Below are 25,056 nucleotides of genomic sequence, written 5' to 3' on the forward strand. Positions count from 1 at the left end.
AGCACTTCAGATGCGGTCCAATATAAGTTTTGCACAACTCCTCTACTTTTCAAATCTATGCTTCCAGAAATAAACCCGATTTGGATTTTTGTGGCCTTATTAGCCAGACAAATGTCAATCTATTCACTTTTAATGACCCCACCACCCACACCCCCAGGCAGCTCCAATTCCCTGACAAAACCCACCTTTTGGCTCTCCTATTTCTTGAACCTGGTTCGAAAAATCGATTATCAATTGTTAAATTTTTCGGAGTACTTTTATTCATCCAGCTGACCGACTTACTGCTTCTACATCATGAGAGAGTTAAAAAAAAACGTATTTTTCCAATTAAGGGGCAATTTATCGTGGCTATTCCACCTACCCTGCATATCTATAGTTTGTGGGGGTGAGACCCATGCAGACATGAGAAGAATGTGCAAGCTCCATGCGGAGAGTGACCCGGGGCAACCATGCCACCCAGATCATTGAGATAGTCAGGGGTCCAAAAAACAGTTGTCAAATCCAATGTGGAAGGTTAGTAAGTGTGAATGTAATAAAATTGTCTGAAAAATCAAAACTTCAACAGGAATAGCAAGTTAAGGAATCAATTTGTTTCAGTTCAATAGTTATTTTTTATTTGACAGCCAGTATATTACACAACATATTGGTGCAGAAAGTTTAACATGCTGAACAAATGTTTTTATTCATTGAAGGGATGTGGGCATCACTGGCCAGGCCAGCATTTATTACCTGATCATTAATGCCCTTGATTTTCTTGAATGGTCCAAAGTGTTTTTAGAAAGGGTAATTTGACCTATAACAGACCCTTTGGAGTAAACACATTTATAGATTGTTTATCATATTTTTTCCTTCCAATCTCCAATAAATTGCAACGAAAAACATATTAGCTACAGCCCATATTGAAATTGTGGGAAACATTAAGTTATACTTAGCAAACTGCTGTGCAATATATATCATGAACCACACAGCCTGTTAATGTGCTGCAGATAATTCAGAGTCAGCTACTTTAGATTGGGGATATTATCCAGGATTTGCTGCATTTATACAAGGACTACTTCAGTATATGAGAAGTATGCTTGGACTAAGACTATAATGAGATCATGAGCTGAGTGACCCTAGCAGAACACAAACTGAGCTACTTGGCAGCACTGTCGAGGACATCTTCCACCACTTTGCTAACCATTGAGAGTGAACAGATGAGGTGGTAATTGACTGAGTTGGATTTGTCCTGCTTATTGTGGACACAATATCCCTGGGAAATTTGCCACATTGTCGTGTTGAGGCCAGTGTTGTAGCTGTACTAGAACAATGTGGCTAGGTGCGCAGCAAGTTCTGGAGCACAGGTCTTCAGTACTCTTGGAAGAATGTTGTTCGGGCCCGTTTCTTGATGTCATTTGGAGTGAATCGAATGTTATCTGTAAAGCTGGGGGTGTTAGAGGAGGCGAAGACGGATTATCCACTCAGCATTTCTGGCTGAAGATGGTTGAAAATGCTTCAGATTTGTCTTTTGCAGTGATGATCCATCTCGGTCTCCTCCAGAGGTTCCCAGCATCACAGGTGTCAGTCTTCAACCAATACGATTCACTCATGTGATATCAGGAAACGGCTGAAGGCATTGGATACTACAAAGGTTATGGGCCCTGACAATATTCCCACAATAGTACTTGTGCTCCAGAACTTGCAGCACCCCTAGCCAAGCTGTTCCAGTACAGCTACAATACTGCCATCTACCCGATAATGTGGAAAAATGCCCAGGTGTGTCCTGTACACAAGAAACAGGACAAATCCAACCCAACCAATTACCGACCTATCACTCTACTCTCCATCATCAGCAAAGTGATGGAAGAAGTCGTTAACAGTGCTAGCACTTACTCGGCAATAGCCTGCTCACAGACGCTCTGTTTGGGTTCTGCCAGGGTCACTCAGTTCCTTAACTCATTACAGCCTTGGTTCAAACATGGACAAAAGAGTTGAATGCCAGAGGTGAAGTGAGAGTGACTGCCCTTGACATCAAGGCAACATTTGACCAAGTATGGCATCAAGGAGGCCTAGTGTGGTATTGTGCGAAGCAAATAATGGCATGATGGGAAAACTAGTCAAGTCTTCTTGGTACAATTGAATTTAAACTGACTTCACATAACCTAAGGCACAAATACAAACAGCCAAGGTCAACTTGACCCGAGAACTGGCTGACTCTAAAACTCGGATAAGGCGCGTTCGTCATGAGACCAGAGCAGTCTAAATACATACGATAAGCTAAAAAAACTGTCTCTAAATCTATGGCACTAAACGACATAGGGTTGGATGATGTGGAGTCTGTGTGGGTAGAATTGAGGAACCACAAAGGCAAAAAAACCATAATGGGAGTTATGTACAGACCTCCTAACAGTGGTCAGGACCAGGGGCGTAACATGTACCGGGAAATAGAAAAGGCATGTCAGAAAGGCAAGGTCACGGTGATCATGGGGGACTTCAATATGCAGGTGGATTGGGTAAATAACGTAGCCAGTGGATCCAAAGAAAAGGAATTAATGGAATGCTTACAAGATGGCTTTTTGGAACAGCTTGTCATGGAGCCCACAAGGGAGCAGGCTATTCTGGACCTAGTGCTATGTAATGAACCAGACTTTATAAAAGATCTTAAAGTAAGGGAACACTTAGGAAGCAGCGATCATAATATGGTTGAGTTCAGTCTGCAGTTTGAAAGAGAGAAGGCAAAATCGGATGTAATGGTGTTACAGTTAAATAAAGGTAATTACGAGGGCATGAGAGAGGAACTGGCGAAAATCGACTGGAAGCAGACCCTAGTGGGGAAGATAGTAGAGCAAAAATGGCAGGAGTTTGTATGCATAATTGAGGACACTGTACAGAGGTTCATCCCCAAGAAAAGAAAGATTATCCGGGGAGGGTTTAGACAGCCATAGCTGACAAAGGAGGTAAGGAAATGTATCAAAGAAAAAGAGAGATCCTATAAAGTGGCCAAAAGCACTGGGAAATCAGAAGATTGGGAAGGCTACAAAAACAAACAGAGGTTAACAAAGAGACAAATAAGGAAGGAGAGGATCAAATATGAAGGCAGGCTAGCCAGTACTATAAGAAATGATAGTAAAAGTTTCTTTCAATACATAAGAAACAAACGACAGGCCAAAGTAGACATTGGGCCAATTCAAACTGATTCTGGAAGGCTAGTGATGGGAGACGAGGAAATGGCTGGAGAACTTAATAAGTACTTTGCGTCTGTCTTCACAGTGGAAGACATGAGTAATATCCCAAAAATTATAAAGGGTCAGGGGGCTGAGTTGAGTATGGTTGCCATTACAAAAGAGATGGTGCTAAAAAAGCTAGAAGGTCTTAAAATTGACAAATCTCCTGGCCCCGATGGGCTACATCCTAGAGTTCTGAGGGAGGTGGCTGAAGAAATAGCGGAAGCGTTGGTTGAGATCTTTCAAAAAATCACTGGAGTCAGGGAAAGTCCCGGACGATTGGAAGATCGCTGTTGTAACCCCCTTGTTCAAGAAAGGATCAAGACAAAAGATGGAAAATTATAGGCCAATTAGCCTAACCTCGGTTGTTGGTAAAATTCTAGAATCAATCGTTAAGGATGAGATTTCTAAATTCTTGGAAGAGCAGGGTCGGATTAGAACAAGTCAACATGGATTTAGTAAGGGGAGGTCGTGCCTGACGAACCTGTTAGAATTCTTTGAGGAGGTGACAAGTAGGTTAGACCAGGGAAACCCAGTGGATGTGGTCCATCTGGATTTCCAAAAGGCCTTTGATAAGGTGCCACACAGGAGGCTGCTGAGTAAGGTGAGGGCCCATGGTGTTCGAGGTGAGCTACTGGCATGGGTTGAGGATTGGCTGTCTGACAGAAGGCAGAGAGTTGGGATAAAAGATTCTTTTTCGGAATGGCAGCCGGTGACCAGCGGTGTCCCACAGGGTTCAGTGTTGGGGCCGCAGCTGTTCACCATATATATTAATGATCTGGATGAAGGGACTGGGGGCATTCTAGTGAGGTTTGCCGATGATACGAAGTTAGGTGGTCAGGCAGGTAGTGCTGAGGAAGTGGGGAGGCTGCAGAAGGATCTAGACAGTTTGGGAGAGTGGTGCAGGAAATGGCTGATGCAATTCAACGTGAGAAAATGTGAGGTCTTGCACTTTGGAAAAAAGAATCCAAGCATAGACTACTTTCTAAACGGTGAGAAAATTCATAATGCCAAAGTACAAAGGGATCTGGGAGTGCTAGTCGAGGATTCCCTAAAGGTAAACATGCAGGTTGAATCTGTGATTAAGAAAGCGAATGCAATGTTGTCATTTATCTCAAGAGAGTTGGAATATAAAAGCAGCAATGTGCTACTGAGCCTTTATAAGGCTCTGGTTAGGCCCCATTTGGAGTACTGTGTCCAGTTTTGGGCCCCACATCTCAGGAAGGACATACTGGCACTGGAGCGTGTCCAGCGGAGATTCACACGGATGATCCCTGGAATGGCGGGTCTAACATATGATGAACGGCTGAGGATCCTGGGATTGTATTCATTGGAGTTTAGAAGGTTGAGGGGAGATCTAATAGAAACTAACAAGATAATACATGGCTTAGAAAGGGTGGACGCAAATAAACTGTTTCCGTTAGGCGAGGAGACGAGGACCCGTGGGCACAGCCTTAGAATTAGAGGGGGTAAATTCAGAACAGAAACGCGGAGACATTTCTTCAGCCAGAGAGTGGTGGGCCTGTGGAATTCATTGCCACGGAGTGCAGTGGAGGCCGGGACGCTAAATGGCTTCAAGGCAGAGATAGATAAATTCTTGATGTCGCGAGGAATTAAGGGCTACGGGGAGAATGCTGGTAGGTGGAGTTGAAATGCCCATCAGCCATGATTGAATGGCGGAGTGGACTCGATGGGCCGAATGGCCTTACTTCCACTCCTATGTCTTATGGTCTTCCTGTACTTAAACAAATTTGCTCCATCTCTTAAAACAAAGACAAGATAATGATATGAGACCCCAGTCCTCTAAAGGTCAGCAAGGTGACGCCATTGTAATGATTATTACTTATGTATTACTTTTGATCAAATTCCTGACCAAGCTGTATTCATGTTATCTTGATCCTATAATGTATAAAAAGCGTCTTATTCTTTTGTAATATTGCAGACTTGGAAGGGAACCAGCAGTTTGTACTTTTTTTTACTTTTTTATAAATTTAGATTAGCCAATTATTTTTTTCCAATTAAGGGGCAATTTAGTGTGGCCAATCCACCTACTCTGCACATTTTTGGGTTGTGGGGGCGAAGCCCACGCAGACACGGGGAGAATGTGCAAACTCCACACGGACAGTGACCCAGAGCCGGGATCGAACCTGGGACCTCAGCGCCGTGAGGAGGTTGTGCTAACCACTAGGCCACCATGCTGCCCCAGCAGTTTGTACTTGACTGCCTTCCCACTTCAAGTCTCAGCCATACTGCTAGCAGTTGTAATTCGTAAAATAAAGCTTAGTTTTGCTTACCTAATGAATCATGTGTGAATCTTTCTATCAGTCCAGAAGCGGGGAAAATATTGACTACGACATTTGGCGCTGCGAGAAAAAAATCCAATATCCTGAAGTGATCTTCCGTGAGGGACTGAGAAAAAGTGATCGAAGCCACGAGCAGGAGGAAAGAGACAGACGTTGGCACAATGTATTATTCACCTGGGTCTCTCTCTCGGTTCTGTGCTGCGACCCCTCATCCCTGACGGAAGTAACTAAACAGGTGACGGTTCTCGATTGTTTACTTCGGAATCACTTCCTTACCGCACCTCGCCCGGATTTAACAGACAGGCCTATTGATAAACCAGATCTAATTTTTTATGTTGATGGCAGTTCCTCCATTTCCCCATTTGGCGTCCCACAGTCGGGATATGCCGTGGTAACCGACACTGACGTGCAGGAAGCAGCAGCCTTCCAGACCCCTGTCTCTGCACAAAAAGTCGAGCTATTCGCCCTTACTCGAGCATGTATTTTGGCCACAGACAAAAGTACTAATGTTTACACTGACTCTAGGTATGCCTTTGGCGTGACCCATGATTTCGGCCGCCTCTGGCAACAGCGAGGTTTTCTCACCTCTGCGGGAACTCCCATTCAGAATGCTCTTTGGGTTAAGAATCTCCTCGATGCTATTCAGCTTCCCCGTCAATTGGCAGTTATTAAATGCGTTGCGCACACGAAGGGTGACACTCCTGTTCAATTAGGAAATGCCCGTGCTGATTCAGCTGCTAAAACTGCAGCTTCATCTACCTCTTTAATTGTTCCCAGTGGGGCTAATCAGGCTCTAAACCAGGTACCTGCATTAAGGACGAAGGGCATGCCAGAGATAGGTGAAGTTCAAAATTTACAGAGGGACGCCTCTGATTCTGAGCGAACACTATGGAAGTCAATGGGGTGTTCACACTCCTTGACACGAGACCTCTGGCTGACTCCAGTTGGTCAAGTTTGTATTCCGAATTCTTTATTACCAGTACTTGTTGATTATTTGCATTCTTGTACCCATCTTGGCAAGGAGGGAGTGGTACAGCTACTCCTAAAAACTTGGTGGCACCCAGATTTGAATACAGCAGCGCAAACGCGACTGGATCGATGCGTCATTTGCATGAAACATAATAAGAATAAAGGTATTAAATGCCCTCCGGGAACCACTCCCTTGCCAGATGGTCCTTTTGCTGTATACAGCTTGATTTTGTCAAATTGCCAAAAGCACAGTGCTATAAATATTGTTTAGTAATAATCGATGTGTTTAGTAAATGGATTGAAGCCTTCCCCACAACTAATTGTACGGCACATACAGTAGTGAAGTTGTTGTTAACGGAAGTCATTCCTCGTTTTGGGGTACCCAAAATGGTGAGCTCAGACAATGGACCACATTTTGTAGCTCGGATCAATACTGAATTGTGCGAAGCACTTGTAATTAAACAGCAACTGCACTGCGCGTATCACCCGCAGGCAGCAGGAATTGTGGAAAGAGCCAACGGGACTTTAAAAGAAAAATTATCTAAATTAACTGAAGAAACTGGGTTAAATTGGCTAAAAGTATTACCTTTGGCACTGTTTCACATGCGAGTGACCCCCCATTCGCGGACCGGACTGTCAGCTGCAGAGATAGTCTATGGTCGGCCAATGAGGACTCCCTGGGATGCCCATGAAAAACCCCTAGAGGGAGTAGACCTCCATGTGATGGGGGAACAAATGCAGAACTATTTGAAGCAATTAACACTTTCTTAGAAGTTTCTCCACTCACAGGTAAAACAGGCACATCTCTCAGTAATGGCAGGAACAGCCATCCCTCGATATCCAGTGGTCAAATCCGGAGACCACGTGTTGGTGAAAAACTGGGACAGAAAGAAACTAGGACAACGCTGGAGTGGACCCTTCCTCGTACTACTGACGGCACCAACTTCGGTCAAACTTGTAGGACGTGCCAGTTGGATACATCTATCCGATTGCAAGAAGATAGTCTCCAACCCAGACGAGAACACAGGATGAAGATCTTCAGTATAATTTTTGGACTTTCTGGACTATTTAGCCTTAATGGCCACTCGGTAGTAAAAAAAAACCGAACTAAACGAGACCTGCCTTCCAATACCCATTTACATCTGTCATATCTTTATGCCGAAAAATTGAATATAAGCAAGTGTTGGGTTTGTACCCATATCCCCGTACATTCGAGGGAAGGAATACCTCTCCAATCCCTCCCCTTTCATACCGCAGAGACAGTTGAATGGATTTTACGACAAAAACAAACAGGGATCAGGGGAGATAGGAATATGAAAATATGGAGATCTGCTGGCTATGACATGACTAAATTTTCAGCTTCGTATCAACCTACCTATAATCATGCCTTAACTCCACCCTCCCTCACTGTCCACTCATATAATGTTCAAGGTTCCATATGTTTTAATAAATCAGGGAAAGGAAAGTTCATGGGGACAGACATCCCCAATCCCCTGGTTGACATCCGCTGATGACTTTACAGCCTACAATGGAACCTATTTCATATGCGGCACTAAAGCATATCCGTGGCTCCCCATTGATTGGACAGGATCCTGCTTTTTGGGATATGTCATACCCCAAATGCATCACCGACCCACCCTTAAGCACTCCCCCTCGTGAGCAAAAAGAACTATTTCTAAAACGGAACAGTTCCTTATGATGACCTTTCCCTTGTACGGAACCGGCAAGGCATCCAACGAACTGATCTACATGGCCTCAGCAGCGGAACATCTGGCAAACGTAACGGCAACAGAAGCCAGGGACACTGGACAGGCACTGGCCGAGGTCTCAGCTGAGCAAGTGGCTGTCCGGACCGTGGCATTACAAAATCGACTGGCTTTGGATTATCTGTTAGCCTCGCAGGGAGGAACGTGCGCTATCATAGGCCACGAGTGCTGTACTTACATTCCAGATGGCTCTGAAAATATCACTAACCTGGCCGACCATATTAAGAAACAGGCTGCTCAAATTCAAGAAATTGGCAGTGAATTTCACGATTATAACCTAGGGTGGTTGGGTCATGGATTATTTGATTGAATCTTTAAGGCCTTTATTCTACTACTACTAACGCTACTAGGGCTAGGATTGCTTGCCTGCTTCTGTAAATGCATTTTCAAACGAATCATGGATATACCTATTTAGCTAGTTGTCATGATATGACAAAAGGGGGGAGTGTGGTATTGTGCAAAGCAAATAATGGCATGATGGGAAAACTAGTCAAGTCTTCTTGGTACAATTGAATTTAAACTGACTTCACATAACCTAAGGCACAAATACAAACAGCCAAGGTCAACTTGACCCGAGAACTGGCTGACTCTAAAACTCGGATAAGGCGCGTTCATCATGAGACCAGAGCAGTCTAAATACATACGATAAGCTAAAAAACTGTCTCTTCCTGTATTTAAACAAATTTGCTCCATCTCTTAAAACAAAGACAAGATAATGATATGAGACCCCAGTCCTCTAAAGGTCAGCAAGGTGACGCCATTGTAATGATTATTACTTATGTTTTACTTTTGATCAAATTCCTGACCAAGCTGTATTCATGTTATCTTGATCCTATAATGTATAAAAAGCGTCTTATTCTTTTGTAATATTGCAGACTTGGAAGGGAACCAGCAGTTTGTACTTGTTTGCCTTCCGACTTCAAGTCTCAGCCATACTGCTAGCAGTTGTAATTCGTAAAATAAAGCTTAGTTTTGCTTACCTAATGAATCATGTTTGAATCTTTCTATCACAGTCCAGAAGCGGGGAAAATATTGACTACAACACTAGCTAATATGGAGTAAATGGGAATCGGGGGAAAGTTCTCCGCTGGTTGAAGTCACACCTGGCACAAAGATAAATGGGTGTAGTGGTTGGAGGCCAATCAGCCCAGCTCCAGGACATCGTTGCAGGAGTTCCTGGACTCAACCATCTTCATCTGCTTCGTAAATGACCTCCCTTCCATCATAAAGTTGTAAGTAGGGATCTTCGCAGATGACTGCACAATGTTCAGCACCACTCGCGACTCCTCAGATATTGAAGCAGTCTATGTTCAAATGCAGCAAGACCTGGACAATATCCAGGCTTGGGCTGACAAGTGACAAGTTACAGTCGCGCCACACTAGTGCCAGGCAACGACCATCTCTTACAAGAGAGGATCTATCTATCGCCCATGACATTCAATGGCATTAACATCGCTGAATCTTCCAAAATTAACATCCTGGGGGTTACCACTGAAGGATTCGGGATTTAGGTTTTGTTAATTCTGCTAAAACAGCACACATGAAAAAAAAGATTCTATTTATTCACAATATTACACTCTCCACTTCCCAAAGGTCCCCCTCTCCGACCTGCTCCCAGGCTGGGATTTTTATAATAGACAGCTGAGCTACCAGTTGAAGGGAAAACCCCACCCCTCGTTACCGGGGGAACTCATATTCAGAGGAGGTCACCTGGAATCTAATTGTCCTTATCTTGTGACCTTCCTGAGGGTTAAAAAAGGTTTTCTCCATTTTGGACTGGTCAGGACAGAACAGAGTGAAGTTCTGTGAATTCGGCAGGACTCCATCTTGGACAACACATGAAAACCAGGTTATACCAGGCATAGCCTAAGTAGATTGGCCCATTATCCGCTATGCTCACTCCCAAAAATAACTCAAGGCCATCTGACATTAATTCTTGCTTTGTTAACATTTGTCCCATTTGCCTCCATAAATAACTCATAGGCAATGAACAGAGGCCTCCACTTGCAATAACATAAATCACTGTATGAACATACTCCCTCCCCTTAAGAGATTGGAGCTTAAAAGGCTTCCTGTAATACCAAATGCTGATTGTGATAATCATTGATTTAAGGCAGGACTGTGCAGGTTGGGGGGGGGGGGTTGCAGAGAAGCAGAACCACAGGTGTTCATTATATTTTGTAAGTGACAAGATGAAGCAATTACTTTAACCTTGTATTAGAAAAAACTTTGTAACAGTACAGCACAATTCTTTACATCATTATTATTTACCATCATGTATGAACCAATATGTCATAAGCTGTTAAGGACACCCAGGGTAATTCCCTTCTGACTGTACACCACCTCTGGTGGGTTTCACCTGTTGGTTGGACTGGCACAAGCCCCCAGATGTTAGAAAGGAGAACTTTGTATGGTCGACAGGGATGGACGTGCCGTTGTTTCTGATACCTAGGTTGATGCTGGGTGGTCTGCCCCGTTTCATTCCTTTCAGGCTTTGTAGTGATACAACCGAGTGGCTTTCATAGAGAATTTAAGAGTCAACCACATTTCTGTGGGTCTGGAATCATGTATCAGCCGGATAAGGTAAGGATGGCAGATTTAGATTCCCTAAAGGATATTATAATCTTTTTATAATCTTTATTGTCACAAGTAATCTTACATTAACACTGCAATGAAGTTACTGTGAAAAGCCCCTCATCGCCACACTCCGGCACCTGTTCGGGTACACAGAGGGAGAATTCAGAATGTCTAATTCACCTAACAGCACGTCTTTCAGGATTTGTGGGAAGAAACCCGAGCACCCAGAGGAAACCCACGTGCAGACTCTGCACAGACCCAAGCCTGGATCGAACCTGGGACCCTGGCGCTGTGAAACCATAGTGCTAACCAAACCAGATGGGTTTTTACAACAGTGGACAAGGGTTTCAGAGTCACTTTATCGAGCCAAGCTTTATATTCCAGAGTTATTAATTGAGTTTATATTCTACCAGCTGCAATGATTGGAATTGAACTTGTGTTCCCAGCACCTGAGCCTCTGGATTGCTAGTGCACTGACATTACCACTACACCAATGATTCCCCCATTGCTAACCTTAACTGTATCTGATCTTGGTAAAAGAGTACATGGCAGAATGTGATATCCAGTAGTACTCTTGGCTCTGACGTGAGAGAATGTTCTCCTTAGTTTGCAGGAATATGTTAACATGTGAGAAAACAGCCTTTGGGAGAAATTCGATTATCTTTTGCCACTTAAATTGTCACGAGTCTCTATACTAAAATGGCTTAAATTTCCATGTCCACAAGTTCCATGTTAGCCACGTTTTGTGTTGTCCCAAAGACAAGTTTTAAATATTTTCAGGATGGCTATCTTAAAAGTGATGCTCGGCACTGATACTTACATCCTTGTCGTGGTCACACTCATACATTTTAATGTCTTCTATTGTAAACGTCAACCAGACTGGAGATGGCTGCCGCAGGATCAGGCGCACTGTCATTACATCATCTGGTTCAAACAGCATCTATGGTTAAAGTCCAACATGCATAGTCAGTCAACTTAACAACATGTTTACAAATGCCAGACAAGATCCCAATGTTTTACTGCAGAATAATAATCCTGGTCACCTGCTGAAACAAAAGCAGTGCATTGTGACAAATGTAGGAACTTCAGATCAATTGTTTTGTATGTATTTGGTGCAGTAAGGGTTAAAAGCCTGGATTAGTACGTGTGTGACTGCTGCAAGTATGCATTTTTAAAATGGTTTACAAGACCAACAGACACTTCGGCTACAGAGGTGCAATTAACACATTGTAAAAACTTAATCATCATTCATTCCAACCATGTACATTATTTACTACAAGTAGGGCGAATGGAATTCTGTTTATAAAGGTTCCCTGTGGAGTGGGTGATTAGAGACATTGGGCTGGATTCTCGGTCGTCGTGATCCTCCGTTTTGCTGGCAGTGCACTCACGCCCACGGATTTCCCAACAGAGTGGGGTTGCCCACAATGGGAAACCCCATTGGTCGGCTGCTGGGACAGAGGATCCCACTGCCTGCGGGGGTGTGCCGCACCAGAATGCGGGTGCAATGGGACGGAGAATCCCATACAGTGTGTTTAGTTTTAGAAGACAATGTTGTTAATGGGAGGAACTGGGGCCTGAAGCAGTCAGGTTTAAGTTTTCAGTTTTGAAATTCAGTTAGAAATTTTACTGTGAAGGGCGGCACAGTGGTTAGCACTGCTGCCTCACGGTTCAATCCCGCCTCTGGATCACTGTCCGTGTGGAGTTTGCACATTCTCCCCCTGCCTGCATCGGTCTCACCCCCACAGCCCAAAGATATGCAGGCTAGGTGGATTGGCCACGCTAAATTGGTGCTTAATTGTAAATAAATAATTGAGTACTCTAAATTTATGAAAAAAAAAATTATTTTATTGTGGACAGACTAGCAGTTGCGCTCAAAACAATGAGTTTTGATCTGTCTGAATAGGACCAGTTTCTCTCAAAACAGTGAGTTATAGATTTGCCTGTGAACAGGACAGGAACAGTCTCTCAAAGGCTGGCGGGTTAAACAGTAGTTTGAGACAGGCACAAATCTGCAAGCTGGTTCTGAAAGGATATCTCTTTCCCAAAGCACCGTATCCAAGATATCTTTTCAATTATTCCTGGGTCTGCTAATTATATTTAAAAGTGGATTTTGACGTGAGATAGGTTTTGCTTGAATGGAGATAAAGATAGCAGTTAGGATTTATTGTTTCATTGTATTGGTAAGCATTGTTTAATGGGCTGTTTAAGCTGTTTTCTTGTATGAAGTTAAACTTATTTCAATCCTGTGTTAGTAATAGTTTGTTTTAATATAAAATATTCCTTTTTGTGCATGGAATCACTCCCGGAACAAGATTTCCCTCCCTCACAGTCTTACAAATTAAATTAAATATTGGGGTTTCTGTCTGATATCCTAGCAACTGCTGGAATTTATTTGCATTACACTGTCCATTTGCTGCTAACAGCAGCTCCAAAGTTAGCAGCACATTTCACGAGCTGGAGACGAGAGGCATTTTGATCCCATGCCCCTGACAACTAAAACATCACTAGAGGAGTCATACATTTTGACTGTTGACAGGCTAAGCAACTGGGATAGCTAAGCTATTGCACAACAAATGCATCAGATCTAAGCTCTGTAGTCCTGCCACATCCAGCTGTGAATAGTGGTGGACAATTAAACAACTCACTGGAGGAGTTGGCTCCACAAATATCCCCATCTTCAATGATGGAGGAGCCCAATACATATGTGTTAAAGGCAAAGCAGAGGCATTCGGAATGATCTTCAGCCAGAAGTGCCGAGTAGATGGTCCACCTCAGTCTCCTCTGGAGGTCCCAGCATCACAGATGTCAGTCTTCAGCCGATACAATTCACTCCACATGATATCAAGAAATGGCTGAAGGCACTGGATATTGCAGAGGCTATGGGCCCTTGCAATATCCCGGCAATAGTACTGGAGACTTGTGCTCCAGAACTTGCCGCACCCCTAGCCAAGCTGTCCCAGTACAGCTATAATACTGGCATCCACCCAGCAATGTGGTGAATTGACAAGATGTGTCCTGTTCACAAGAAACAGGACATATCTAACCAAGCCAATTAACACTCTATCAGTCTACTCTCCATCATTAGCAAAGTTATGGAAGGAGTCATCAACAGTGCTATCAAGCGGCACTTACTCAGCAATAACCTGTTCACAGACATTCAGTTTGGATTCCGCCAGGGTTACTGAGCTCCTGACCTCATTACTGCCTTGGTTTAAACCTAGACAAAAGAGATGAATGCCAGAGGTGAGGTGAGAGTGACTGCCCTCGACATCAAGGTAACATTTGACTAGGTATGGCATTAAGGAGCCCTAGATAAATTGGAGTCAATGGGAATCAATGGGAAAACTCTCCATTGGTTGGAGTCATACCTGGCACAAAGGAAGATGGTTGTGGTGGTTGGAGGTCACTCATCTCAGCTGCAAGACATCACTGCAGGAGTTCCTCAAGGTAGTGTCCTAGGCCCAACCATCTTCAGGTGCTTCATCAATGACCTCTATTCCATCATAAGTTCAGAAGTGGGGATGTTTGCGGATGACTGCACAATGTTCAGCACCATTCGCAACTCCTCGCTTAATGAAGCAGTCCATGTCCAAATGTAGCAAGACCTGGACAATATCCAGGCTTGGGCTGAAGTGGTAAGTGGCAAGTTACATTTGTGCCACACAAGTGCCAGGCAATGACCATCTCCCACAAGAAACGATCTAACCACTGCCCCTTGACATTCAATGGCATTACCATCACTGAATCCCCCACAATCAGCATCCTAGGGGTTACCATTGATCAGAAACTGAACTAGACTAGCCATATTAATACTGTGGCTACCAGGACAAGTCAAAGGCCAGAAATCCTACGGTGAGTAACTCACCTCCTGACCCCCAAAGTCTGTCCACTATCTACAAGGCACAAGTCAGGAGTGTAATGGATTACTCCCCACTTGCCTGGATGAGTGCAGCTCCAACAACTCAAGAAGCTTGATACCATCCAGGACAAAGTAGCCCGCTTGATTGCTCCGCCTTCCACAAACTTTCAAACCCTCCACCACCAACAAACAGTGGCAACAGTGTGTACCATCTACAAGATGCACTGCAGTTACTCACTAAGGTTCCTTAGACAGCACCGTCCAAACCCAGGACCACTACCATCAAGAAGGACAAGAGCAGTAGATACCTGTGAACCCCACCACCTGGAGGTTCCCCGCCAAGTCACTAACCACCCCGACTTGGAAATATATCGCTGTTCCTTCACTGTCGCTGGGGCAACATCCTGGAACTCCCACCCTAACAGCATGGGTTGGACTGCAGCGGTTCAAGAAGGCAACTCACCATCACCTTCTGAAGGGCAACTAGGTTTGGGCAATATATGCTGGCCTAACCAGTGACACTCACATCCAGTAAATTAATTTTTAAAAAGTTGCTCCTCCTCCCTTACGGGACAGGAGAGCGATTGCAGGAGAGCTGGTGTGGACTGATTGTGTGCTTAAGTTACACCATGTTGAGAAGGGATAGTCAAAATGAAACAATGTCATTCATGTCCTTTCTGGAGTAATTATTTGCTATCATAATTTGTTGATAGGAAAGCCAGCATTAAGGGTAAATTGTATTGAACTAACTTGATTTTTTTTGATAACAGTGAGGATTAATGAGAGGATATAACTGATATTCTGTACATGGACTTCCAAAAATAAATGGATAAAGTGTTGAATAACAGGCTTATCAGCAAATAAAGGGAACAGGAGCAGCATGAATATGAAAATGGCCAAGTGATGGAAAACAGGGTAGTGGTGAAAGGTTGTTTTTTAGACTGTAAGACGGTAGATAATGTTATATAGTGTCAGTGTTAAGAATCTTGTTTTTCTTGACATTATAATTACTGACTTCCAGTGGCGACATGTTGGAGGTCGCATGTTAGGTGGCTCCTTCTAGAGCTCTTGTTTTTTTGGCCCTTTTCACCCAGACTTTGGGGAGAATTTTATATGATTGATTGTTGGAAAAGTTATGGAACCAAAGGATGTCAAAATACCAGAAAAAGTATTTGGGAGAAAGGGTGCAAGCAATAGTCTGCTAGTGTGCTCGGTGGGGAGTTCAGTGGGAGGAAAGATGGCGGGATCAGCTCACTGGGTGGATAAGGTGGTCGAAGTGATGGCGGGGGAGTTTGAGCGCCTGTTTTACAAGCACTTTGACAGACATTGAAAGAAGATAATGGCCTCGCTCAAGGAGTGGGCAGATGAGATTGTTACCCCGGTAAAGGAGACTTTGGCAAAGACGTTGACGGAGGTGTGGGAGCAAGGAGAGGTGTTGAAAAAGGTGGAGGAGGCATTGTTGCAGCACAGGGACCAGTTCACCTCAATGGGTGAGGAGTTGTGGAGAGTAACAAACGGCTGAGAGCCAAAGTGGAGAACGGGTCTCGAAGGTAGAATCTGAGGATCGTGGGATTGCCCAAGGGGCTGGAGGTGAGACCAGCGGAGTATTTTGCGGAGCTGTTTGCCAAGTTGTTGGGGCAGGAGGAGGACCCCTCCCTCTATGAGCTGGACAGGGCTCACCGGTCACTCCAGCCAAAACCAAAGGCGAATGAAGCACCAAGGGCCGTGATAGTCTGCTTTCATAGCTACCAGGTTAAGGAAAAGGTGTTCAGATGAACAAAGCTGAATCGAGAGGTGAGGCGGGAAGACGGTGATATTCAAATATACCAGGATATTACGGTGGAGCTGTCAGGAACGCAGGCAGCCTTTGGTTGGGTGAAGGCGGCGCTGTATAAAAGCAGCGTGAAGTTTGGGGTGGTCTACCCAGCAAAGCTGAGAGTCACACATAACTCCAGAGACTACTACTTTGAGACAGCAGAGGAGGCGGAGGTGTTCGTGAAAACTGAAGGACTGGGATTGAATTGAGTTTGGACATTGTTTTTATCTTTTGTCAGGTTTGTTTGGGAGGGGATGGTTTTGGAACATTGGGGTAATTTGTTTCTTCTTGGTTTGAGGGTTTATCGTGTTGGGGGAAGTGGTTTTGAGAAGAAGTGGCTGGGGGGCTTCTAGGAAGGGGAGGGGGGGAGGGGTATGTGGCTGACGGTGATTCGGGGTAGTGCTGGGTTCCGCTGGTGGGCGGGGCCAGGGGTAGAGGTTATGACTGATAGGAGGGGCGGAAGAAATCCCCAGTCTGTTTGGTAATGTGGAACGTGCGAGGGCTGGGGGTCTGGTGAAGTAAACAAGAGTTTTCTCGCATTTGAAGAACTTGAAAGTCGACGTGGTGCTGTTCGAAGAGATCCATCTGAGCATGAAGGGCCAGGCGAGGCTTCGGATGGGCTGGGTGAGTCAGATATTCTACTCAGGCTTTGATAGTAGGGTCTGGGGTGTAGGCCATATTGGTGGGTAAGAGGGTGAGGGTTCAGATGTTGACCTGGGGGACAAGTATGTTATAGTAACAGGTGTTTTGGAGGGAAGGTTTGTGGTGCTGGTTGGCATATACACCCCGAATTGGGAAAACGTAGGATTTGTGAAGATGTTGGCTGCCATACCGAATTTGGATAGGCACCAGTTAATATCGGGGGGTGCACAGAGACCTGCGCAGAGATTGGATGTGGGGCTGTTGGCAGACCTGAATTTTTGTGCAAAGATGGGAAAGGTGATTGAGGATTATGAGGGGTTTAATAGGAATGGGGAGGTATTGCCGTCAGTGGAAGCGTTGAAGGTGGTAATATCTCATTTAAGGCTCAGGTGGACAGGGACAGGAAGGCAAGGGAGGAGTGGTAGTGGCTGGTAGAGGACATTATGGAGATGGATGGAAAGTAAGCAGAAGATCTCACTCCAGATCTTCTGGCGAGGAGAAAGGAATTATAGACAAGGTTTGACCTTCTGTCCACAGAAAAGGAGGTTCGGCAGTTGAGGCGGGTGAAGGGGCCTGTGTGCAAGATTGAGGAAAATGCCAGTCACTTGCTGGCAGGTCAGCTCAGCTGGCAGGGGGCTGCGAGAAAGATTGTTCAGGTTTGGGATGGGGCAATGTTGGCGCTGGCACCAGAGCAGGTGAACAAGGCATTTCAGCAGTTTTCTAAAATGTTGTAGAAGGGACTTCTGGTGGCAGCCACGGTGTGAGCGGTTGCACATAGGACAGCTCCTGCTTGAAGGCGTAGAAAAGAGCGCTTTTTACCCAAAATCAGCTGTAATAATAATTTTTACGAGTGTCACAAGTAGGCTTATGTTAACACTGCAATGAAGTTACTTTGAAAATTCCCTAGTCGCCACACACGGGCGCCTGTTTGGGTACACAGAGGAAGAATTCAGAATGTCCAATTCACCTAACAAGCACATCTTTCAGGACTTGTGGGAGGAATCCGGAGCACCTGGTGGCAGCGATCCTGGACTTGGCTGGAGATTTACTTAGACCTGGACGGAAGCAGAGGCTGGGGTCGAGGCTTGATTCAGGGTTGTTGGTAGATAGAGGGCTTTGCAATAAAGTGCAAGCTGTGATTAAAGATTATATAGAATTGAACCAAAATGGAGAGGTGTCAGCGGCCACATTTGGGAAGCACTAAAAGCGATTAACCGGAGGGGAGATTATCTCGTTCAAGGCACATGGGTGGAAGAAATATGAACGGCTAACGAACAAGATAGTTGAGGGAGATAGGGAGTATTCAAGGGCGCCTACCACTGAGGGATTGGCGAGGAGGAAAAAATTGCAGGGGCAATTCGATAGGTTGATGATGGGGAGGGCAGTAGGGCAACTGCGTAGGGCAAGGAGGGGTGCAGTGCGAATAGGGGGAGAAGGTGAGTCGAATGTTAGTGCATTAGCTACAAAGGGAAATATTGAAGATATGGATTGGGGCAGGGAATGTGGTGTCGGAGCTGGGGAAGATAAACAAGGCATTTAGGGATTATTATAAGGAGCTGTACAGGGCGGACACAGGGAGGGTGACGAGGGGTACATGGGATGGATTTTAGACGAAGTGGAGTTTCCACAATAGGAGAAAGAGAAGAGGCAGGCGCTAGAGGAGCCCTTGGGGCTGAGGGAGGTATTGGACAGCATAAGGGGTATGAAGTCGGGAAAGCCCGGGGCCCGGTGGTTACCCGGTGGCATTTTTAAGGAATTTGCGATGGACCTGGCGCCACATCTCTTGGGGGCATTTAATGAGGCATTTGAACAGGGGGAGCTACTGGAGACGATGATACAGGTAACGATCACATTAATACCAAAGAAGGGGAATGACCCGTTGGAATATGGGTCGAATAGGCCCATAATCGCTGTTAAATACGGGAGTGAACGTGCTGACTAAGTTGATGGCGGGAAGGCTGTATGGATGTGTCCCGGGGATGGTTGCAGAGGACCAGATAGGTTTTGTAAAGGGCAGGCAGCTTTCCAGTAATATAAGAAGGGTATTAAATGTGGTCATGACCTCGTCAAGAGCTCAGATAATGGTGTTCATGAACATGGAGAAGGCATTTGACTGGGTGGAGTGGCGGTACCTGTTTTTGGTCCTGAGAAGTTTCGGGTTTGGGCCGAAGTTTGTGGCCTGTTATACGTGGCACCGAAGACTAGTGTGCGGACCAATGACATGGGCTCACAAAACTTTGAACTGCACAGGAGAACAAGGCAAGGGTGCCCGCTGTCACCACTGTTGTTTGTGCTAGCGATAGAGCCTCTGGCAATGGCTTAGGGGGTCGACAGAGTTGCGAGGGATTACGAGGGGAGGAAGGGAACACCGGATGTCGCTATACACGGACAACCTACTATTGTATGTACCGGACCCGTTGGAGTGGATGGAGAGAATCATGGGCCTGTTGGAGAAGTTTGGGGTATGCTCGGGATATAAACTAAATGTAGGGAAAAGTGAAGTTTCCCGGTGAACGAGCTGGGTCAATGAGCCAACCTAGGGGCTTTGCCATTCAAGGTGGCCAGAGAGAGGTTTAGATACCTGGGGATTCAGGTGGCGAGGGAATGGATAATGCTACATAAATGGAATCTAACAAAGCTGGTGGAGGAAGTTAGGGAGGATCTGAAGAGGTGGGACACATTGCACCTGACTCTGGCAGGGAGGGTCCAAATGGTGAAGATGAACTTCTGCCGGGGTTCGTGTTCATATTCCAGACACTTCCGATCTTTTTATCAAAGACCTTCTTCCAAAAACTGGATATGATTATCTCAGACTCTGTATGGACAGGGAAGGTGTCAAGGGTTAACAGGCCCCTGTTACGGACAGAGGCAAAAGGAAGGGTTGGCGTGGTCTCAACCTGCTACACTATTACTGGGCAGTGAACGTGGGGAAGGTGAGGCAGTGGTGGGAAGGAGAGGGGGCAGAATGGGTTAGGATGAAGGAAGAATCGTGTCGGGATGCAGCTTGAGGGCTATGGTGACGGCGGCTTTGCCAATAGCGCCAAGGAGACACTCGGAGAGCCCTGTGGTGCTCTCCACAGTAAAGTCTGGAACCAGCTGAGGAGGCATTTCAGGATAGAAGGGATGCCGCTGCTGGCGCTGCTGTGCAAAAATCACAGTTTCAAGCCAGGTGGGGTTAGATGGTATGTACAGGAAGTGGAGAGAAGTAGGGCTGGTTAAGGTGAGGGATCTGAATTGGGAAGAGGGATTTGCCAGCATTGAGGGACTGAAGGAGAGGGTAGAGCTCCCAAGAGGAAGTGAGTTCAGGTTTAAGTGGGTGAAGCTGGAGGCAGGCTCTTGTAAGGGATCGTAGTTGCGGGCGCTGACAACGGCGCCGCTCCCATTTGCCTCGGGGAAATATTTGGGGATTCCAGTATTGGTGGCCATGTTAAAAATATGGAGGCAATTTCGGCAGCACTTTAGGTTAGGGGCAGATTCGACGTTGATGCCGATCTGAGAGAACCATGAGATTGAGCCAGGGAGAATGGAGGTTACGTTTTGGGGATGGGACGAGTGAGGGGAGATGGAAAAGAAGGACCTATTTCTAGAAGGACGGTTGTGATTTGGAGGAATTGGGGGAAAAGCTTGAGATCCTGCGGGTGAAGATTTACAGGCATATGCAGGTGCCGGACTTCGCAAAAAAAGTCCTTCCGACTTTTCCGATGGCACCGCCCTCCTCGTTGTTGGAGGGGGTACTGGCGGTACGTTTTTGAGGGGGATATGGTATCTCTGCAATGGGTTAAGGCCAAGTAGAAGGAGGAGCTGGAATGGCGCTGGAGGAGTGTTGTGGTGGGAGGTGCTACAGGGAGGGTGAATGCCTCAACCTCATGTGCGAGGCTGGAGTTGATACAGCTAAAGATAGAACATAGCGCGCACCTGACGAAACCGAGGATGAGCCAGTTGAATGAAGGCGTGGCGGATACTTGTGAGCGGTGTGGGAAGGGTCCGGCCAATCACGCACATATGTTCTGAAGCTGCCGAAGTTAGAGAAATTTTGGTGGCCGTTCTTCAGCTCCATGTCGGCGGTCTTGCACGTGGATTTGGAGCCCAGTCCCCTGGGGGCCATCTTTGGGATGTTGGAGCTGCAGACGGGAGCGGGCAGATGTTTCAGCCTTCACCTCGCTGATCGCTCACAGGCGGGTCCTGTTGGGGTGGAGGTCAGTTACGCACCCTGTGCCTCGGTATGGCTGGGGAGTTTTTGTGTCTGGAAAAGGTGAAATTTGCTTTGAGGGGGATGTGGGTGTGGGGTTCCACAAGAGACGGAGTTTGTTTGAATTCCATTTCAAGGAGCTGGTTACTGTCAGCTGTTAAGGGGGTGCAAAGTGGGGTATTTGGTTCAGGTTACTGGGGGGGGGACTTGTGTTGAATTTTCTTTGCTATGCTGTGTGTTAAAATGTTAAAATATCAAAAACTTGAATAAAAATATATTTTTTAAAGTACATAATTACCTAGACTTGAATGTGCACGGCACAACTTCAAAATTTTTGGATGATGAAAAATTGAGAACTGAGGATGGTAGTGATAAACTTCGATAGGACGGCACAGTGGCGAGCACTGTTGCCTCACAGCGCCCAGGACCCGGATTTGATTCCGACTTTGGGAGCTGTCTATGTGGAGTTTGCACTTTCTCCCCGTGTCTGTATGTGTCTCCTCCGAGTGCTCCGGCTTCCTCCCACAGTCCAAAGATGTGTAAGTTAGGTGAATTGGCCATGTTAAGCTGCCCTAGTGTCCAAAGATGAGCAGGTTAGGTAGATTGGCCATACTAAATTGCCTTTTAGTGTCCAAAGGTTAGGTGGAAATTACTGGGATGGGGTGGGGAGGGGAAGTGGGCCTAGATTAGGGTGATCTTTCGGAGGTTTGGTGCAGATGGGCCAAATGGTCTCTTTCTGCACTGCTGGGATTCTATGATTCTTTGACATAGGCAGGTTGATGGAATGGCTGGACAAGTGACAGCTGAAATTTAATGCAGAGAAGTGTGAGGGGACACATTTTGGTAGGAGGAACAAAGAGGCAATATAATATAAAGGGTATAATTTTAAGGTGGCGCAGGAGCAGAGGGACCTGGGGGTGTATGTACACAAATGATTAAATAGACAGGGCAGATTGAGAAAATGGTTCATAAAGCATGCAGGATAATGGGCTTTATAAATTGGAACATATTGTACAAAAGCAAAGAAGCGATTATATTCTGTACCTGTATGAAATATCTCAACGAGGTTTCTGTCCAGTTCTGGGCACTAAGCTTTAGGGAGATTGTGAAGGCATTAGAGAGTGTAGAAAAGATTCATGAGAATGGTTCTAGGGGAAGAACTTCAGTTATGTGGATAGATTGATTAAGTTGGGATTGTTCTCCTTGGGGAAAAGATGATTAAGAGGAGACTTGAGAGAGATGTTAAAAATGTTGAGGGGTCTGGACAGAGTAGATATGGAGAAACTGAACTAGAGGACACTAATTTAAGATAATTAGCAAAAGAACCATGAGTAAAAAACTTTTTATGCATCAAGTGGTTAGGATCTGGGATGCACTGCCTGAGAGTGTGGTGGAGGCAGATTCAAGTGTTGCTTTCAAAAAGAAACTGGATAATTATCAGAAGAGAAAAAATGATGTGACGCAAGCACGGGAATGACGTGACCTGCAAGCTCCGGCTCTGCTCATCTTTCAATCTTTATCCGTGTGTGCATCTTTTCTTTGTCTTTTCTTGGTCTGCAATACAAACGTACCAAAGGCTTTTGGTCAATGTTTCAGCTTTATTGAATCAAAATAAAAGGTTGATTTGTGACAGCTGGAAGGAGTTGGGGTGGATCCCCGTCTTTGGTGGCGCAGCTATTTCTGGGGCGATGCCCTTCCTGATGGTACAGTGTTATCTGGTGGATGGTGGCTAAGCGATGAAGTTGGTCCGTCTGAATGACTCCGCGGTGTGGGACGTCAAAGCTCAGTTTCAGGAGTTGTGAGGTGTATTTATGGAGGCAATGGCAGCGCGTGAAGGAGGTTCTTGTGACAGAGATAGCATTGTCTTTGGTGGAAGCACACCTCTCTGCAGTTAAGGCCCTGTTGCATGGTCCATTATCCATCTGTATGGTTTGGATGAGGATGAGGGGCAACTGGTGAGGAGCCCTGGTGAGGGAACTGGAGATGTTCCCAGCCGAGTTTGGAAACCGGCTGCCATGTTTAGGGAATCTTGATCTGGAGGGCGGACAACTCAAATTCCAAGCGGCACATTTAATCCTTTCTCTGAGGGTTGGGGTGGCCTTCCAACCTCTGGGTCTGTTCCTGTTATGGTCGAATCCTTTCTTTTTGTAATGGTATCGGTGGTTGGGGGTCCCGCAATTCCAGGGAATGGGGGTTGGGGCACGGCCCTCCCTCCCAGGGCACCTTCCAATTTGGAGACCGCTCTGATGGCCCTCCTGTCTTGGTGTGGGTTTCCTCCCTGTCTTTTTGCCTGGGACCAGGCAATATTCCTCTTGAGTGTTGATCCCATGGTTGCTTGTTGGCTTTTTGGGGGCCGTGTTGGTACTGGTGCTTTGATTATCTGTTTTGTCCTTGAACCAGGAATTGGGAGTTGATGTTGTGGGGGCTTGCTTTTTCACTCTTGTTCTTATTCTCTTTTTATTTATTTTATATGAGACCCTGGATGGATGACATGGGTCTGGTTGTGTCCGGTCCTCTTTTTCAATCTGTCGTCTTTTTCCACCTTGAGTGTGGAGGATGGTTTCCCCTTCTGGTCTGGCAAAGGGTTCAAATTGTTCTGTAAGGGTTAGCCTATTTTCCCTCAGTACTGGGGTTCTGTGTATTGTTTTCTTCCTCTGTCATTCTGTTTTTAGTCTATGGGTGTGATGTAGGTCTAAATTGTTACCTGTATCCTGTTGGGTGCAGACGAGTCATTTATCCTTGGGAGGGAACTTGTTGGGGACTTTGTCGCTGATTTATCCTATCTTCACAGAATTCATACAGAAGGCCATTCAGCCCATTGCGTCTGCATTGACCCTTCGAAAGAACCACTATAACCTAGGCCCATTGTCTCGCCCTATCGCGTAACCCCACCTAACCTTTGGTCACAAAGGGGAAATTTAGCATGGCCAATCCAACTAAACTGCACATCTTTAGAGATCTTGTTGTTCCTAACACTGTAATGACTGTTGTTTTAGGATGTACCTGTTGTACATTGACACCTGTCGCTGTCTCTTTGCTTTTTTCTATGAATTTCTGTAAAAATGGAAAAATTCCAATAAACCGATGTTTAAAAAAAAAGAAAACATCTGCAATGTTATGAGAAGAAGACAGGAGAGTGGGACTAGGTGAGTGTCACTCGTAGAAGGCTGGCACAGACATGACAGGCTGAATGGCCTCCTTCTGTCTTATAACAATTCTATATTTAGTATAGTACCAAAGACTTTCGGAAGTGATATATAAGATACATACAGCACAACACTCTGAGTTCAGCCAGGTTTGTTGAATTGTAGAATTCCTACAGTGCAGAAGGAGGCCATCTGGCCTCTGCACCGACTCTTCGAAAGACCACCCTGACTAGGCCCAATCCTCCGCCCTATTCCTGCAACCTCAGCCTACAGGACAATTCAGCATGACTAATTCACCTAACCTGCACATCTTTGGACTCTGGGAGGAAATTGGAGCACCTGGAGGAAACCCATGCACCTTCGGGGAGAATGTGCAAACGCCACACAGTCACCTGAGGTCGGATTTGAACCTGGGTCCCTGGCGCTGTGAGATAGTACTAATCACTAATGTACAAATCCAACATAAACATTCAATCTCTGAGTTATGAATTCTATTCAAAACACACATAATTGCTTGCATACAAACAAAAGATAATCTTTGCAAGTTTGGTATTAAACTGGTAATCACACTCCAGACCAGAAG

The 25,056-nt window shown here is 45.5% G+C and overlaps 1 protein-coding gene across 3 annotated transcripts in view; it reads right to left on the reverse strand.

The window, feature by feature from the left end:
• Positions 1 to 25,056, reverse strand: part of nicn1 (nicolin 1) — a 102,477-nt gene that overhangs the window by 34,991 nt on the left and 42,430 nt on the right. For 2 of the 3 annotated variants that reach the window (XM_038810804.1, XM_038810807.1), the window contains exon 4: positions 11,639 to 11,758. The exons of the other annotated variant lie outside the window; for it this stretch is intronic. In XM_038810804.1, coding sequence (XP_038666732.1) covers positions 11,639 to 11,758 — 120 coding nt within the window. The remainder of the gene's footprint in view (positions 1 to 11,638; positions 11,759 to 25,056) is intronic. 3 annotated transcript variants of the gene reach the window in all.

This window comes from Scyliorhinus canicula, chromosome 11 (genome assembly GCF_902713615.1).
Source record: "Scyliorhinus canicula chromosome 11, sScyCan1.1, whole genome shotgun sequence".
Lineage (NCBI taxonomy): Eukaryota > Metazoa > Chordata > Chondrichthyes > Carcharhiniformes > Scyliorhinidae > Scyliorhinus > Scyliorhinus canicula.